Below are 18,462 nucleotides of genomic sequence, written 5' to 3' on the forward strand. Positions count from 1 at the left end.
AATTTTTTGTTTAATTTTGAGTCAAATAAATAGTTACTTCCAGTAGATTCTCAAAATCCCAAACAAACAGGGCCGGAGATAAAAAGTCTTGGGCTCTCATGACGTGAAGCAAAACACAACTAGGTGTTACATCTGTTACATTTCAAATGGGCGAATGCCACAAAGGCAAAATAACCCGCCAATCCATATAAACTGTTCCCAAGAAAGTGTTTATTCGGAGTCACGGGCGAGAAACCCTCTACAGTCTACATACACACTCCACCACAAAAAAAAGGGCAGAGCAATGGATTCCCCTTCTCCTTATTCTCTGCAACTCGCCATGGCAGCACTCGTGGGTGCCTCTCTAATGGCCATTTCCGCCTTCTACATTCACAAACGCTCAGTCGACGAGATTCTCGAACGCCTAATTGACCTTCGCAAAATCCCATCTGATTCCAAAAAGCCATTAAAAAACCAAGAAGAGGAAGAGGAAGAGGAAGAGGAAGAGGAAGAAGAAGAAGATGTTCGTTATGATTTTGATTTTAATAGGAGAATGTTGGAGCGGAGTCTATCTGGGTCTGGGTCCGGGTCCGGGTCCGATAACGAGGACGAGAATTATTGCTACAGGGTTTCGAATTCTTTACCCAATGTTGTTTTCTCTGGGTATTGGATGGAAGAGAAAGAGAAGATGGATCGATCCATGAGGAATGGTCAACCCTCTTCTTCTTCTTCTTCTTCTTTTGGTAGACTTGACTTGATTCCACCTGGCCTTCCTCTACTCCAGACTCCCCAAAGAGAGGGTATCTTTTTTTTTTACCTTACTCTTCAGTTAGGTTTTTATGGTGGGTTCTTTTTTGTTAATAAGTAAATGGTTAAGATTAGCATTTCATTCAATTTGGTTTTTGAAGTTCAAAACAGATGATGATGTGGGAGATTCTAAACACTATACGCTTTCAAGGGTGAGTTCTACCCGGGTCTCAACAAACAATAGGAGAATTATATCCTTATAACCCACTCCAACTTCTAGAATCTTTAATCAAACTGTAGAAGAATTTTAAGTACTGTTGGCATGAGTAGCAGCACATTTGGGTTTTCATTGAAGGCCTTTCAGGCATCATCTTCATGTTGGAGTTTCTCACTTCTAATACTTCTGCTTTGCATTTTTAATGTGGACGTGTTTTTATTTTCTTCAGGCCTTGATTGTGGTGTCCTAATTAACATAGATTTATGTCTGCTGTCAGGACAGAAAACTGAACTTAAAACTCATGAGAGGATCACATCCCGCTTGTTCACTTAGTCACGATTTAGGGAACTTTCGTTTTTATACCCAAAGACAATAGCTTTTACTAGTAACACTAATTAAGAAGGAAGTTTATTTGGTATCAAACAAATACTTATAGTTAGGGTTTTCTAGGGGTGAATATTGTCACTGCCCCGTGAAGATCAGATTGTGATTGAATGCATGCTACACTTCTTTTTGAATTTTTAGCAGATGATGAGTCAAACAGAGCACCTTACAGTGCTTTCTGATCAAGAATGGATTGTTCTTGATATCTAAAAAAATTGTACTATTTATCATGGCGTGCGTTACTTTTATCTTTAGCTCTGACCGTTTTATTCCGTTTAACATTTTTGTAGGAAACGTTGGTAGGCCGACAATCCCCAAGTCTCCAATGGTGAATGCATTTGACAGTGTAGAAGGTTCTGATGATGAAGGAACTGCACCTGTAAATGGAGGAGAAGGACATTTCAGTTTAGAAAATGGGAACATAAATTCTGATCCAGCTAACTATCCGAGCATCGATGTATGTAAAATTGTTTCAACTCGTTGCCCATATGAGAAAATAATCTTCAGAATAGTTTTGCCTCGTTATTATCTTGTGTGATACTTTTTCTAATTGTATTTTACTACATTTTAGCTGCTCATTGAATATGGTGCTAGCAATGTAACATGGACAAGGATTTTTTTTGTTGTTGTGTCAGACACACTGACCATATTAGTCCAGCATGTCATGGCTGACCATATTATTAGAAATTGATGGTGAAGGCTTATTATTATTATTTGAATACCAAACGATTTATTCTTTCAGAAAAGTAAAAAAATGTGTAAGAAATATCCAAATGAACAGAGGTGCATTGACTTACAAAAATAATGTATAAATTATTGAAGAAAAATTCAAAAAGATGAACTAAAATTGTCTTAAAATTGCATTGATGCCGGTCTAAAATGTGTCTGAAATGGAATTTTTCAAAGAAATGGAATTTTGTTGGTACATAGGCTTGAACAATAGCCTTATGATTAGAGGCCAATATAAATTGAATGATTCTGATTGCCTTTTTTTTTTCCTTTCTGGTGTTTTAGGATGCATATGCAAACATTCAAGATTTGTCGGATGTTTCATTTGAAGTAGCAAATGATAATTCTGGACAGGATCAGAAATATGGATCGCATATTAGCAAGTCATGTACTACAACAAATCTTCATGGTACGAAAGCAATAAAACCTGATGCCGTGGATATTTTGGGGAATGATCCTGAGAACATTCTTATTCCACTGAAAGCTACACGCCACGGTATTTCCAAATTCCTAGCTTGAAAAGTTTAATTGTTGGATATTCGTCTTTGGTCTATTTCATGTATATTTTCTCCAAGTCATAAGAAACATGCATGCTGATATCTTCATACATTTGAATTTATTTTTTTGAAATGGTTTTTTTTTTTTTTTTGAAATCTTCGTGTATTTGAATTTATAGGATCCATTGTCTTTGGAGGCAGGGTGCATTTTAACAAAACTAGTGGCATATTGGTGGCATTAACCACCTATCTTGAGAAAACTGACAAGTCTCAAAATTTATTTTCGAATCACTACTTGTATTAAATTTATTCACAAATTGCAACTTCAAAGACTTAAATGAAAAATGCCACAAGTACAGTTGACTTAGATGATCGACTGACTCTGAATGACACTTTGTGTTGTTGATAGTCTTCGTATTCAACAGGTACACTCTGTTGACCTCATGCCCACCACCAATCGCCTACATCATTTTCAAGTCCTGTAAATTGCACTGAGAGGGATAAAAAGTTACACTCCAGTTCAATTTCTTGGTAAGTCTACTAAGAAATATAGAGTTAGAAGGGAAAGTCGGGACATGAATACCATATTAAACTTAATTGAAAGGACAATTGATAGACTCCTTTTCCAGATAATTTAAAAAAAGGTTCCATCTACAAGTTTAATCCCACCAGAAATAGGAGCAAAAGATAGAAAGCCATCATGCGGTCTGCAGGTCCTAAGTCAATGCTCCAGAAAGTAAATGATTGAGACTGAATGGAAACATGATTAAAGAATACATAAGCAGGTATACCCGACGACTCCTTATTGGAAAGGTATTAAATGACACTTTGAACTAAGTAAGTTTTCACTTATATCCTTAATTGCCATATATCCCTTGGGTATGTTTATATTTCTGTGGTCTGAGGATTAGTTGTTGCCTTCTTCTCCTCAACTGTGGCTGTGTTGGCACTCGTCGTTCTTATCTTTGGGTGAATATGTGCACTCGTCGTTCTTCTTGTATGTTTTCTTTTCCCTCAATGAGCACACTTATTTAATCTCTATCAGTCGTCAATGTCTCTGGACGCCACCTCCTTTATTGCCTTAAGACTCCGCTGCTTGAGTTGAATGCTCTGCATTTGTCGCTGAACCAATACCCATCAGGGTTGCTTTCAGATAGCTTCTCCTCAGCTATAATTATAGACGGATTTTAAGGGAATGCAGCTCATCTTTCCCAAGCACTTGAACCTACTGGAGTTCTAGATTTGGGTTCAAGCCAGCCAAAAATTCAAAAATCCTCGTTGGTTGGTTTGTTTCTTTATATCTTCAAGAGTAGGGGCTATGAGATAATAACAATTGAGTTTCTCTCATTATGTCCGAGAAGCTCGAAATAATCCTCTATAAATATATTACTGTGGTGCATATCTGCGATCTCCCTATGCAAATGCTAAATCTATGCTAAATCCTCCCTTTGAGAATAGGTTTAGGCTACTTTGTCCCATATATCCTTCACAGACTTCAAAAATGGTAAATTTCTACTGATACTTTGCTCCATCGAATGTAAGAGCCTAGCCATCGCGAGATTCTCACTTTCCCAAACATGGTGGGATGAATATTCTTCTTTGGGTTTTTTAACCTTTTCGGTTATGTAACCCAAGTTCCTTTAAGGCTTTAACCAAGGTTTAAAATTTCGGTTTCGGTACCGGTTTCGGACCTTTTTATTTTTTCTTCGAAATTTCGAAATTTCGGTCAAAATCTGGTACAAAACCCAAAACCAATATTTTATTCAATATTAAATTTCGGTCGAAATTTCGGTGAAATATTAAATTAATATTAAAAAAAACAGATTTTTTGGGTCAAATTTAGGAAAAACAGAAATTTCAACCGAAATTCCAAAATTTCGGCCGAAATAAATGACCGTTTCGGTTTTGGGTGATTTCGGTGTCGGTCCGAAATTTCGGATTTCGGTCGAAATTTAAAACCATGCCTTTAACTACAACTAAGGCCCTGTTCGTTTAAGATAATGACAACAGCTTGTGAGTGCCAAACTGATTATTGGAATCAAAATTACGTTTAACTTTGAGTCCAATAATCGGTTTGGCACTGACTATTGGTTGTCATAATCTTAAACGAATAGGGCCTAAACATCCTAGCCGATTGTGCCCATTCCAAAAGTTTCTTCCATTAACCGTTGCGATCATGGATTTTGAGCTGTCATTATGACTGCTTGTTGCGGTCATTATTCTTCTGTAGGTAATATCGAAGTAAGATCTCACCCAAATAGAACATAGGTAGCATGAAATAAAGGATAGAACGTTCCTTTGAATTTTGTCATATAATCCATATTGCCATCCATTGTGCTCATCAATACCCGAGAGAAGGAAAAGACTCCAAATCTGATTTAGATCTGGATCAGGTGCCCACGGATGCCATGTTATAAATCTAGAACATCAACTAGATTAACGAGGAAGAAGTCAAAAGAAGCAAGAATGGAAACAGGGATGAAGGGAGAGAAGAAGAGGGAGAAAAATGAGGGATTGTGAAGTTGAAGGAAAGTGTTTGTAGGGTAAGGAGAAACACAAACCATTTTACTTATGTTATGCACAAATAACGAGTGGACCCACTACATACGTTAAGTCACTTACGTGACTTCAATGACTTACAAATGGGAAAAGAGAAAAAAACCAAAAAAAAAGCCCAAAAACCCTACATGTACGCTTATGATGGCATCTCTATACATCTGCTTCCTTCCACACTTATCAGAGTCTCATTACCCTTAGAAACTCTGAACTGGGTGCCTCTTTGTTTCCGACTTTATCATTGTCTGTGTTGCCTTGTTTATATATGAAGCTTCAAAGCAACAAATTTAGCTTTGTGTTGTCCTATTTGATATGGAAGTGGTTTTACATTGTATTGTATGTGTCTAAGATGTATTGAGCTACATTGTTGCCCTTTCTCTCAACTGTATCTGTGTTTGGGTATTATGTCCTTTTCACTTTCATGTCTCACAACTCAAGTGGGCAACTTCCCTTCTAAATATGGCTATGAAGGGTAATGCTTACATTCTGTTGCTTCTTTTTTCCTTAAATTTGATATTTTTAAATAGAGAAAACGGTTCCTACACATATGTGTAGATAAGTTATCTACACACTAGCTTAAAATTCAGTGGGGGCCACAATATTTTGGTGATCCAAACCATTCATTTTTAAGGCCCTCACATAGATAGGGTGTCCATAAAAAATCAGATCCGTAGGATCATCCTAACCATTCGAACTGTGGAGGCAAAAAATGGACTAATTTGTGAAGGTTTAAAGACATCCATTTTACCTCTACAGATCGTAGGGTTGGGATGATCCTAAGGATCTGATTTTTTGTAGACACCCTATCTATGTGAGGGCCTTTAAAATGGATGGCTTGGATCACCCAAACAATGTGGGCCCCCACTGTATTTTAAGCTAGTGTGTAGAGAACTCTCTACACATATGTGTAGGAACCGTTTTCTCTTTTAAATAATAGTTCTTGATTAATTATCAACTTTTTGAGAAAACCGGTACAGTTTTACTAGTTCAAATCTGAAGAGAAAACATTACTTTTTTCTGACCAATTTCTTTTTCATTTAATGATTGCTATACCTTTACCAACCAATTCCTGAAGCAATTTCCTTTCCATGTCAAAATTTCTGAAACCGGTCTTAGTGGCACCGAGTAGAGAAGATGAAGAAGTATGTATGATGATTCGAGAATGTTTGGTTCTGCGGGAAAAGTATGTCTACAGGGAAAATATCGTTGCATGGGTGGAGGAAACTGTTACAGTATCAAATATGCCAAAGCTGAACCCTAATCCATTTCATTTTCACTTTGTCGAACCAACATCAGTAAGTTGTTTATTTATTACTGATTGATAGTCTTGTCCTAATTATCTATTCCTGCTGTGTATAAAATAACAAAATTTCATGCGGTCACATTAAACCAACATTTACAGGTGCCTTGGTTTAATATTGTTATTTTTTCTTAAAACAGCATTATTTTAAGATGGAGGATGGAGTTGTACATGTTTATGCAAGCAAAGATGGTAAGGATTGTAACTTTATTATATTCAGAAATTTTTATTGCCATGTTATGTACTCTTTGTTACTATGAAACTTTACTGGGCTGTGGCCTATCATAATGTGAATTAATTTTAATTTATAAAAAGCAGTTAGCTCTTTTTGAATGTTCTTTCAGCAATGGAAGATCTTTACCCAGTTGCAAGTTCAACGACATTCTTCACTGATATGCATCATATACTGAGAATTATATCTCTAGGAAATGTCCGTTCTTTATGTCATCATCGATTACGCTTTCTTGAGGAGGTGGCTTTTTCAAACTCTATATGTTTTATTCTGGGAAATGATATCAGCACAGCCATATTTTGTTATTTTCACAAACCATCTCGTCTTTTAGTATTTAAAGAGCGGTCAAAAGGTTATTACATTTCCCGAAAAAGCTCTCACGAGCGAATTAGAGAAGAAAAGACAACTTAGTTTGTGCAAATATCAAAATATGGTTGTGCTGACAACATTTCCCTTTATTTTTAATTTCAACTAGAATGCATTCTTTTAGTGTTGATTTATTATACTCATACCCGGATGTCATGCAGAAATTCCGTCTCCATTTGTTAGTAAATGCAGACCGGGAATTTTTATCTCAGAAAAGTGCACCTCATCGCGATTTCTACAATGTTAGAAAGGTTGATACACATGTGCATCACTCTGCATGCATGAATCAGAAGCATCTATTGCGTTTCATAAAGTCGAAACTAAGAAAAGAACCTGATGAGGTATATTATGGATTTCTTTTTGTTGTTTTTTTTCAGCTTGAAAAAGTTTCCTATGTTTTAACTAGGGTTATTTACTGTTACATGCTGGACATTTGAAAAAATGACGAGAAAATGTTGACTTTTGAAAAAACTCTAAGAAAAGCTGTTTGATTAAAAAAAATGACTTTTTAGGACGAAAATACCCCTAACCTTACTTTATCTTTCTCTTCTTTGTTTTTACACTTTATCTTTCCGGCGATAGAAGCCTTCTTCTCCGGCGATAGAAGCCTTCTTCTTCGGCGAAACATCTTCATTTCTCCGGCATATGCTCATTTGTCTTGAGAGGTTAGAAAGAGTTCTCTAGAGACGCCCCTTTCTCATTTTCTTTTTCCTCCTCAAAATATCCAAAATCTCATTATCTTTGTAAGTATTTCCCCTTTTCTAGTGGCCGTAGCCAAAATCAGTTGCCCAAAGAGCTTTCACTAGGCAAAAGGGTAGTGGAAGCCAAAATGGTACTCGCACGGGTTATTCATAGCCAAAAAATAGGTTACTTGAAGCTAAAAAAATGTAACTCGAATAAAAAATCGATAGCTCAAACCCACAAAGTGATAGTCGAAGCCAAAATAAGAAGCAAGGCACTCGAAACAAAATGTAAGTTAGGCAAAAATGATAGTCGAAGCCCAAAAAATGCTAGTTGAAGCCAAAAAAAAAGTTACTCTAAGCCAAAAATGATAGTCGAATCCAAAAAATGATAGTCGAAGCAAAAAAAAATGATAGTCGAAGCCAACAAATATTTCTCGAAGCTAAAATATATTAGTTATAGACGAAAAAAGTTCCAAATGTTACTGGAATTCAAAAGTTTTAGTCGCAGCCAAAAACATGTTAGTTGAAGCAAAAAAACCAGTTATTCGAAGCCTAAAAAATTTTAGTCGAAGCGAAAAACACCACGGCGAATGTTACAGGAAACACATTTTTCACTTCGACCAAGTAATTTTTGGCTTCGACCAAATAAATTTTAGCTTTGAATATCCTGTTTTGGCTTCGAGTACCTGTTTTTGCATTGAGAAGAAGAGGGGGAGATTTCGAAACCCTTCGACAAATTTTCTTTGGCTTCGACTAAAATTTTTAATTCCAGTAACACTCAGAACTCTTTTTGCCTTCGGTCAAGTAGATCTCGTTCAAATATCAGACGGTGGTAAACATCACCTACCTTGGACCGACCACTCTAGCAATCAAAACAGGGTAGTTCTACAAATTCTAGCATAAAGATTTTGTCCTCTCTGAAAATAACTAATCATTTGATATCCATTGGATAGCACGAAAATGATGAACATATGACTTTGCCATAGCATCTCTTTTACAAGTTTAGAAGTTAAGAGAGGTAGTGGAGTTTTCCATTAGCCACAGTAACACAACAAAAAATTATCAAATGGGGTTTCTCAACATGTCCATAATCCAATTTCTCCTTCTCATCTTCCCATTCTATTTTATTCCTCTGCTCACATGACGATATAAACACTGATAGATCGGTGGTCTTGGCTTTCAAGAAAGGCATAGTTGTTGATCCTCAGAATCCCTCAGGACAAAGGAGCATCTGCTGCCAGAGAAATGAGATGTTTCGCCGGAGAAGAAGACTTCTATCGCCTGGAAGTAAAAGAGTAAAACGGTAAAACCAAGAAGAGAAAGATTAAAGTAAGTTGAGGGGTATTTTCGTCCCTAGCAACATTTCTTTTAATAAAACAGCATTTCTTAGTGTTTTTTCAAAAAGCATCATTTTCTCGTCATTTTTTCAAATTTGCAGCATGTAACAGTAATTGACCCTTTTAACTATTCCTATCCCTGTTCAATAAACATGAAGGTATCCAAACTTAATCCTTGGAAATGCTTTCTTTATGTCTAATAATGATGATGCTACTTTATAATGCTCTCCATTGATTTCATCGTACAGGTTGTCATATTCCGTGATGGAAAGTATCTTACCCTTAAGGAAGTTTTTGAGAGTTTGGACTTGACAGGGTAAATTTCTCAGCTGTTGTATTTTCATTGCTATCATCTAACAGGAAAAACTTATTCTGTTTTTTATTTGGGATGATATCGGCAGATACGACCTCAGCGTTGATTTATTAGATGTGCATGCGGATAAGAATATATTCCATCGGTTCGACAAATTCAATCTTAAGTATAATCCTTGTGGACAGAGCAGACTCAGAGAAATTTTCTTGAAGCAAGAGAATCTTATCCAAGGTTTGGGCCATAGAAGGATGTGGTTTTGAAATATTGCATTATCAATTATAGTTTTTAGGTTTTGAAATCTCAATATATTCCTTATTTTCAAGAGTTGACAATTCACAATACTGGGAAATGAGAAAGTGCAACATAAGTTTGATTTATCAATGCATTTCTCATCATTTTTTATCTGACTGCTTCATATTATTTCTTCAGGCATATATGCATTATATAATCTTACTACGATAAATATTTTATCTTCAGTAGAGTTTTTTGTTTTAGGGTATTTTGATCATTTTTTTATGACATAGGGTATCCCCACCCCATTTTAGGGCAGGACTAATCCCTATGGATGCACGCAATCACCTGTAAACCACGCGCATCGGGTAACTCCGAGGGGACTCCAACTCGCGTCATGGGGAGCAAACCCACGACACTAGCCAACGTGCCAACCCCGTCCGGGTTTTTTTTATCATATAACCCTCTCTTGGTTTTTTCCCCCCATATTTCCATGTCAACAAGAATTTAATATGTATTTTGATCATATATCCCTCTTGGTTTCTTTTCCATATGTAAATTCCATATCAGCGAGAATTTAATATTTAGTTTTAACATGCCATCAGAGCAAGCTTGATTTGAAGAAACCTGAGATCCTATAAAATTGTATAAAGTTGAAAGGTTGAAAATTTTCCTGAACGTGGGTCTGTAGATTTTCTTTATGGAATAAGATATAGAAAAATGTTTCATCTGTCAAATATTTTCAGAATAATTTTTGGGTAGATCGATGCCCTTCTCCTGCATTGACATGGAAAAAGAAGAAAAGAGACTTAGATCTATATCCCCTTTCGTGTGCTCCACTAGCCCATCTTAATCTTTGTGGTGGTCCAGCTCCAGATCCATTTTCTTCTCACTTTTATCTTTTGTTTCTTGTCTGTTCTTCACAATTTTTTTGCTATTTTTGTTCTTCTCTTCTTTCAATTGCAATATACTCACGTCCTAATTATCAAAACATCTCAATTCACCTGTAATCCATGTCACAATGCAATTCATTTTACATGTAAATGAATCTCGATTGCTTTCCAGCTTGGCAGAAAAGTGAACACAAAGGTTTAACAATCCCCTATCTATATGATGTTACAAGTTCTACGGTTACATGGTGACCCTTCAACATAATCTTAACGATCTTTTTACCCTTTCCCGCATCCATGACCAACCCAGTTTTACTTAGATATCTTATCTTTTCCCATTCATTTCTTCTTGGAAGATGACATCTACATGAACATCCTCCGGTAACCTTCAAACTTTGATAGTTTAAGCGTCATTTATCAGAAAGGGCATGTGCTACTGGATTTGGAGAAAGATATAATGGGAAGCTTTATTGGATCCTTCTTGCACTTTCAGAGAACATTTTATTGAAACAACTACTGATGGAACAAATACATAGAAATAATAACGCTCAATTATGATTATGCCTCTTCCAACAAAAGAGATTTGACTTACTTTTCTTGGTACAGTTCAATAATGTCTGAAGTGGTCCTCACAAGAGTAGTGAACCCACCCCATTTCACTTTTAATTTATATAAATATTTATACATAAACACATTTTTTGAATAATAAAGAATTAAATTAATCAAGAAACTAAACATACACAGCAGGGAAGAACCCCAACTACCGAGGAGACCGAACCGAACATACAAACAAAGAAAAAACCATAAAAGAAGAAAAAATCAATCAAGGAGGGAGAAAGTCGAAAACTTCCCAATCCGCCATAGAGACCATCTCCTGAGCTAATCTATCGGCCTCACTATTAGCTGATCTTCTTACATGATGAAATGAAACGGAGGATCCCACCACTCGATCCGAGATCTCGTCAATTGACCGCGCAAACCGCCATGGATGAGTCTCGCTTCCTTGCAACCATCTTATCGCATTCATATTTATACATACATACACCACATTTCACTAGCAATTCATATAAATATAATTATGTAACACATACTGATATAGTAACCACTAATACCCTTGCGATTTTGGTTTCCATATACGCTTAGGTTTCTTTATGCATTTTGGTGGGGAAGGAAACATAAACATTTCGGTTATTTCTTTTCGGTTTCCATAGAAATTTAAACCATGGTCGTCTCTTCTGTCATTTCGAAAAACAAAAAAGAATCCATTGAACATCTCAACTCAACTCAACTCAACTCAACTAAGCCTTTGTCCCAAAGTAGTTGGGGTCGGCTAATGAATCCTTTAGAAAATTTTCATGAAGAAGGTGAAAGGATCTACGTGGCTCAAATTGACCAAGTCTAATCCTGACACTAGTTGGGTTCGTCTACATGGATCATTTTCTTCCCTTATCTCCTATCCAAGGTCATGTTCTCTGTCATGTTCCTAGCCATCAAGTCTTTCCTCACTGTTTCTACCCAAGTTGTTTTCGGTCTGCCCTATCTCATTTTACTCCATCAACTTGGCACGAGTCACTTCTTCTCACTGGAGCATCCAAAGGCCTATGTTGGATATGCCCAAACCATCCTAAGCGGTGCTTTTTCATCTTCTCCTCAATTGGTGCCGCCCCCATCTTTTACGGATGTCTTTATTTTTAATTCTATCCAACCTTGTGCGGCCGCACATCCATCTAAGCATTTGCATCTCCACTACACTCATCTTATGCACATGCTGCTTCTTGGTGGCCCAACATTCTGAGCCATACAGCATGGCTGACCTCATAGTTGTCTTATAAAACCTCCCCTTCAACTTGGTAGGTATTTTACTGTCCCTTCAGCTGTCTTATAAGCCATTGAACATCTCAGTAAGTATAAAATCATTTTAGGGCGGTTTATGTTCTCCACCAACTGATCATCGAAGAAATGATTTCACGTCTTTGTCCAAAGCACAAGTGATTACAATTTACAAATAATTCATAGAATACTATTAAGCCATAACCTTCTTCTGTAGCTTCTTGAGCCAAATCTTCTTTTGATTAAAAGTCATGCTATTTTTTTTATGGTGTACTGTGCCTCGGGAGTCTAGACCATGAATTAAAGGTCTTAACTTCTCATTCTCGACAGCCATGCCCTTGGGGTTCTGGTTGACCATGTTGTGGATGTGGCAAAAAATATTGGAAAAATATCTAATCAGAATGAGGAAGGTCAATCTTTTAAGTATTACAAATGTCATTTACGTCCAGACACTTCGAAACTTCGAGTGTTAGGTCGAACATGCCTGTATCGAGTCATACAACCATTTCTATTATCACCACCTTTATCCTTCATGTCTGTTGAAGCTGTTAACTCATCTCGTCAAATGTCCAATTAGCAAGCCTTCTGTTGAAAGTGTTAACTATCTTCGTCAAATGTCAATTAACAAGGCTACTGTTATAAGTGTTAGCTCGCTTCCTCAAATGTCAATTAGCAAGTCTTCTACCTTCCAATAGTCCTTTCCCAAACATGGAAGAAAAAGAACCATCTGCTAGTCAATTTTTCTTGAACTATCTATAGATAAAAGTGAAAGGTTAGATAGTTTTCATATGGTCTGTACTCTGTCTTCCCATAAATAATCCAGGAATGAATAGGAGAATGAGTAGAAACATGAAAAGTTGAGGTACCTGTACTGGATCCAGTGTCTACCAATGGAAGAAGTGGCTGTCCTGGTTCTATTCTTTTGTTGAATCAGCTCATTATGATCTTCCTGAGAAACCTGGACAATATTTCGGCAGGTAGTCGACGTGTAAGAATCAAATGATAAATCAAAAACATGAGAAGAACCTTTCCAATAGTAATCGCAGAAGTGAAAGTATAATCCCTACCACCTTTAGGCTACTCAACATCTTTCATGTCTTTTATTGGGCTTACCATAGTTTGTGCACTTCAAACCAATCCACACCAGTTCTTTGTCAATTCTATTACATTGCTTCTTTTCTTTTGCATTAACTTTGAAAACAAGAGTATACTTCTCAACAAGGCGATACATCTGGGCTGGGCCCTGATAGGCACGCCTTATACTTCTCAACAGTGCCATCGGATCGATGCATCACAACAAAGGCCCATTTGCACCCAACATGTTTCATTCTGGGGAAGGCTGAAAGTGGACAGGCATAAAGGTTTGGGGTAGCGTAAAGGGAACGACAAGGAAGCATGAAGGGAAGCGAGGGGGGAGTGTGAAAAAATTGAAAAAATGACAAAAAATCAATAAAAAGGGGAAAAAACTAAGACAACCCTACCTAGTCATTATTTTCAAAATCGATGGAACTCCAAGAATTTCAACATCAATGGAACTCCTCATCAGTTGATTTGCATTAGGATATATTGCTATGGAACTGGTTGTTTTTGGGTTTATCCATTCTCTTATTTTGTCTGACTTGCAGTCCGTGCTAAACCAATTATTTTCTTTTGTTGTTCAAATGAACATTTCAGGTCGTTTTTTGGCAGAGTTAACAAAAGAAGTCTTATCTGATCTAGACACGAGCAAATACCAGGTTTGGCATTTCATTGTGTTTGAAATTTTCTTGTTTTCTTTATTTCTTTTGTTTTATTATTAGATGTGCATTTGTATGTCCCACCCATTTAAATGAATGGATATAAGAATCAAAGTTGATTCCATTAATTTTTATTAAACCAACAACTTCTAAAAATAGCCTTAGTTGGTGAATTTAATGGAACACCCATTTACTAAAGGATAACTACTAACAATAAACAGCATGTATACAAGTGCAGTGTGAAACTACTTCTAACCTTGTCATTAATCAGAATCATAACCAATGATTAAGAGATCTAAATCGCAACAGAATCATGTTTAACTCTAACAATAATTGCATTTCAATGTTCGATGTGCATCTGATCTGAAATAGTTATTTGACACATTACTGTGACAGATCCCGGTAATATGCCATTCCGACTTCTATTCAAGAATTATTATGCATCTGGCTTTTGAAGGTTTCTTGTATATGCATTTTCACCATTTTTCTGTTACTACAGATGGCCGAGTATAGGGTTTCTATCTATGGAAGGAAACAAAGTGAATGGGACCAGTTGGCAAGCTGGTTCGTTAACAATAACATTTATAGTGAAAATGCTGTTTGGTTAATTCAGGTTGGTACGTCTTCTTAGTCTTTTATTAACTATATATTCATCAATACATGAATTGACTTGCTTATCTATCCTTTTATAATCTTTATATTTCACAGTAGGTTATTTGTTCTTACTACTAAATTTCTTAACAGATCAAATAGTTATAAATGGTGAGCTCTCAATTGGTTGAAATACTGAACAATGACTCAGGGAGTTGGGGGATCTTTTTTTAAATATATCGGTCCCAAATGCAAATTGCTGAGTCTGGATTCACTGAACTTTCTCACCCAAACTCTACTTTTCCAGCTCAATAATCTATATGGTTGCCATATTCTAGGAGCCCAAACTATGTGATTGAATAAATCCTCCTCTATCTGTAATGGCCGAGGGCTCCTCCTTCCCCTTCCCCTTCCTCAAACTCTGATTCATATTTTTCATATAGAAATCTCTGGTCAACAATAGAACAAGATTCATTTTGCATCATATGTAACAGATTCCTTGGTTCAGACTGAAGAAGCGATGTCACTTGTCCGTTATCAAACTGACTGCAATCTTTCCCTGTCTAAACCTAGAAACAAAAATTACGGAACTGTCTTTAGGAAACCCTTCAGAAATCTCCTGAAAGTCAAAGAAAAACCCCAATCTTCTTGGCTGTCATACCGTGAGTAGACACTTTGCTTTTGTCCTGGACCTCATGGTGATGTTACCCCCTCTTTGATCTATTTTTATTCTTCTCCTTAGATATGTCTTCAAAGCAAGTGGGATATGGTCCATATGGAGTTTTGGGGCCACCCTTAGTTTCATCAGAGACTTCATCCGGATCATTTTTGTGTTATTTGATCTAACAGCACTTCTGCATCAATCATGTACATATTGCCAACTGAATTTGCATAGGTGAAAATAAGAAGATGCTCCTGGTTAGAGAAAACACTTCAAAGGCTGGTTGGTCCCAGGTTTTCCTTATTGCTACCATGTAAATTAAACTTCAACCGTCTTGGTTATGGGGCCTTTGAACATCCCTATGGTCAATAGCTAGGTTATGGTTGTAAGAGCTATGAAGACCAAAATGGGATGGAACTATGAATTGTTCCCAACACTTGCTTTATGATTGAGCTGTCATGCTATTGTCTGAAAAAAAAAATATTTATCTATAATTTCTTCCACACACCACTGACATGTTATAGGCAATTATTAAATAACCTCTGGCTCCTGGAAATTAACATGTGACTCGTGTTAAATTTAATGGAGGTCCTTGGGAAATGATAAAAGTATGTGGATCAGAACATGGTCACTTTTATTAAATCCATGCAATTCTATTATGTGGGCTATTGGCAATTATTAAATTGAATTTACTATTTCACACACACAATGTTATAGTCTTGCCTACTTTACAAGATCTGTTTCATCTACGGTTTTTGTATTTTTAAATTTGGTGTATTTCCTGTTGGATCATGGTCTTCAATTATATAAACTTAGTTCTTATGAATTAATTACTGCAATGCTCACTCATGTCTAATATTTGCTTCCATGTTTTTCAGCTACCAAGGTTATACAATGTGTACAGAAAAATGGGAATCGTTACATCCTTTCAAAACATCTTAGATAATGTGTTTATTCCACTTTTTGAAGTCACAGTCAATCCAAATTCTCATCCTCATCTACATATGTTCCTGAAGCAGGTCTGTTCATTTCCTAATAATTTGAGAAATATTATATTTTATTAGAATAATAGTTTATCCTTTGGATGGTGGTCAGACAGATGTTCAACTTCTCATTGCTTTTGTAAGGGCCCCTGCATTAATTTTAACCATGCATTGATTAGGTTGTTTATTTGCAACTTGGTCACTAGTTGCTCTTGATGGGATTACTATTTTCACTTTTCAGGTTGTAGGTTTTGACATTGTAGATGATGAAAGTAAACCCGAAAGGCGCCCAACCAAGCACATGCCAAAGCCGGGTGAATGGATAAATGAATTTAATCCCGCATATTCCTATTATGCATATTACTGCTATGCAAATTTGTATACACTCAACAAGGTTTGCTTCTTCATTTCTCTTCATTTTACATATACTAAAATTACAAACTTTGTTTTAATCTTAATATTTCTGGTTATTAACCTGTCTTAACATTAGTTGCTTAAAAGGAAAGTTTAATTCGATCTTATTCAAAGTCTTGCTCAGGATCTGACAGATCCCTGCGATTTTCTCCATGCATCTAACCTACAAAAAGACAAATCTTGTGGAGAAAAAGATACTTATAGAAATAGACTCTTTAAATTAAAAAGAGGATTCACTTCTGACACCAAATTCTAGTTAGATGTCTACAATGACTCTTCTCTCAGTTGCTTAAGATTTATCTAATGCAGCTCAGTGGGGCCTCGGTGAAGTTTATGTACCAATTGCTTTTATGGATTAGAGTCTTTGTCACAGCCAATCTCTTGAGGGACTCTCAAAGGCAAAACAGACTCTCTAGACCTTGCAAGACTTTGTCGTCATACTAGATGAGACAAAGGGTTCCTTGAATAGTGCCCTCCTTTTTGGCCTACAATAGTTGAACAAAAGTCAACTTTTAGACCACAAAGAATTTTGAATGCCCATATCACTTCTTTCGTATTGATGATGGTTGAAAATGGTTCTCAGTCAGTTTTGAAAATTATATTACATCATCAATCAAAATCGCTGTATGAATCTATATAGAAAATTTGTAAGCATAATTTTGACACCATAAAAAATAAATAGATATTATACTAGTCACACTTGTTTTCTTGTGTGAATCAAATTAATAATAAACAACTTGACATCATATGTGTGTTTTGAGTGTTGGGTTAAGTCTAATTCATTGCATTATGTAATCGATGCCTCTAATTTGTCCTTGGTTTTTTAAAATAATAACGTTTTAAGCAATTCTTTTTACTGGTAATAAGTAGGTGCCTGACTATTATAGACATCCTTGATTTCCATAAATATTGGAACTGTACTGACCTTGAGGAAGGCCCCTCCGGATTTGCCATTGTATTTTGCTATCAAGTCCTTGCAGTTATAAATTCTGTTGTTTTTTATTGGGTTATAGTGTCATGATTTTTTTGAAACCCGTGTTCTGCCAGTTCATATTCGTTGACTGTGTCCTGCCATTTTGCTAGCAGCTTCGTGAATCCAAAGGATTGTTCACAATCAAATTCCGTCCGCATTGTGGGGAGGTATTTTTTTTGTTTTTGGCCTAGGATTCTCATAGTTTTCATGTTTGATTTGGCTGCAGAAATTTTTATATCATGTTTTAAGTATTGCCGAATTCAATTTGTGCAGGCTGGTGACATTGACCACTTGACTGCTGCTTTCCTTTTATGCCATAACATTTCTCACGGGATTAATCTAAGGAAATCACCCGTCTTGCAGTATTTGTATTATCTTTCTCAGGTTCATCACCGTAGATTTTTATTTTATTTTTTTGAATAGTGTTCGTCACCATAGAAATACAAATATGCTTTTTCATTTATTTCTATTTTGAATCACCATGCCCTTCCCCATTTTATATTGAAGCTGTCACCATCATACGATGTTTTTCAGATTGGATTGGCCATGTCACCACTGAGCAACAATTCTTTGTTTTTGAATTATCATCGCAACCCATTCCCCATGTTCTTCCAACGTGGGCTTAATGTTTCACTCTCATCTGATGATCCTTTGCAAATCCATTTGACCAAAGAACCACTAGTGGAGGAATATAGTGTTGCAGCACAGGTTTGTTAAATTGGAAAAGGCAGGTGCCCTAAGTTGTCACTTGCCTCAATCTCCATTGCACAGATGACATGTGTTCTGTGATTAAACCTGGCAAAGAGGAGGCCC

General features: G+C 36.3%; 1 protein-coding gene across 1 annotated transcript in view; it reads left to right on the forward strand.

Annotated features, from left to right (window-relative positions):
• The window catches only part of LOC143847816 (putative AMP deaminase), a 21,024-nt gene continuing 2,562 nt past the window's right edge, over positions 1-18,462 (forward strand). Inside the window, exons 1-16 of the mRNA XM_077356592.1 lie at positions 1-779; positions 1,618-1,784; positions 2,342-2,552; positions 6,226-6,404; positions 6,550-6,601; positions 6,754-6,881; positions 7,169-7,348; positions 9,276-9,343; positions 9,429-9,571; positions 13,966-14,027; positions 14,527-14,640; positions 16,158-16,298; positions 16,504-16,656; positions 17,763-17,816; positions 17,923-18,033; positions 18,184-18,357. Coding sequence (XP_077212707.1) covers positions 155-779; positions 1,618-1,784; positions 2,342-2,552; positions 6,226-6,404; positions 6,550-6,601; positions 6,754-6,881; positions 7,169-7,348; positions 9,276-9,343; positions 9,429-9,571; positions 13,966-14,027; positions 14,527-14,640; positions 16,158-16,298; positions 16,504-16,656; positions 17,763-17,816; positions 17,923-18,033; positions 18,184-18,357 — 2,562 coding nt within the window. The 5' untranslated portion in view covers positions 1-154. The remainder of the gene's footprint in view (positions 780-1,617; positions 1,785-2,341; positions 2,553-6,225; positions 6,405-6,549; positions 6,602-6,753; positions 6,882-7,168; positions 7,349-9,275; positions 9,344-9,428; positions 9,572-13,965; positions 14,028-14,526; positions 14,641-16,157; positions 16,299-16,503; positions 16,657-17,762; positions 17,817-17,922; positions 18,034-18,183; positions 18,358-18,462) is intronic.

This window comes from Tasmannia lanceolata, unplaced genomic scaffold (assembly GCF_043159265.1).
Source record: "Tasmannia lanceolata isolate RefF3 unplaced genomic scaffold, GAP_Taslan_0.1 ptg000003l, whole genome shotgun sequence".
NCBI classification, from domain to species: domain Eukaryota; kingdom Viridiplantae; phylum Streptophyta; class Magnoliopsida; order Canellales; family Winteraceae; genus Tasmannia; species Tasmannia lanceolata.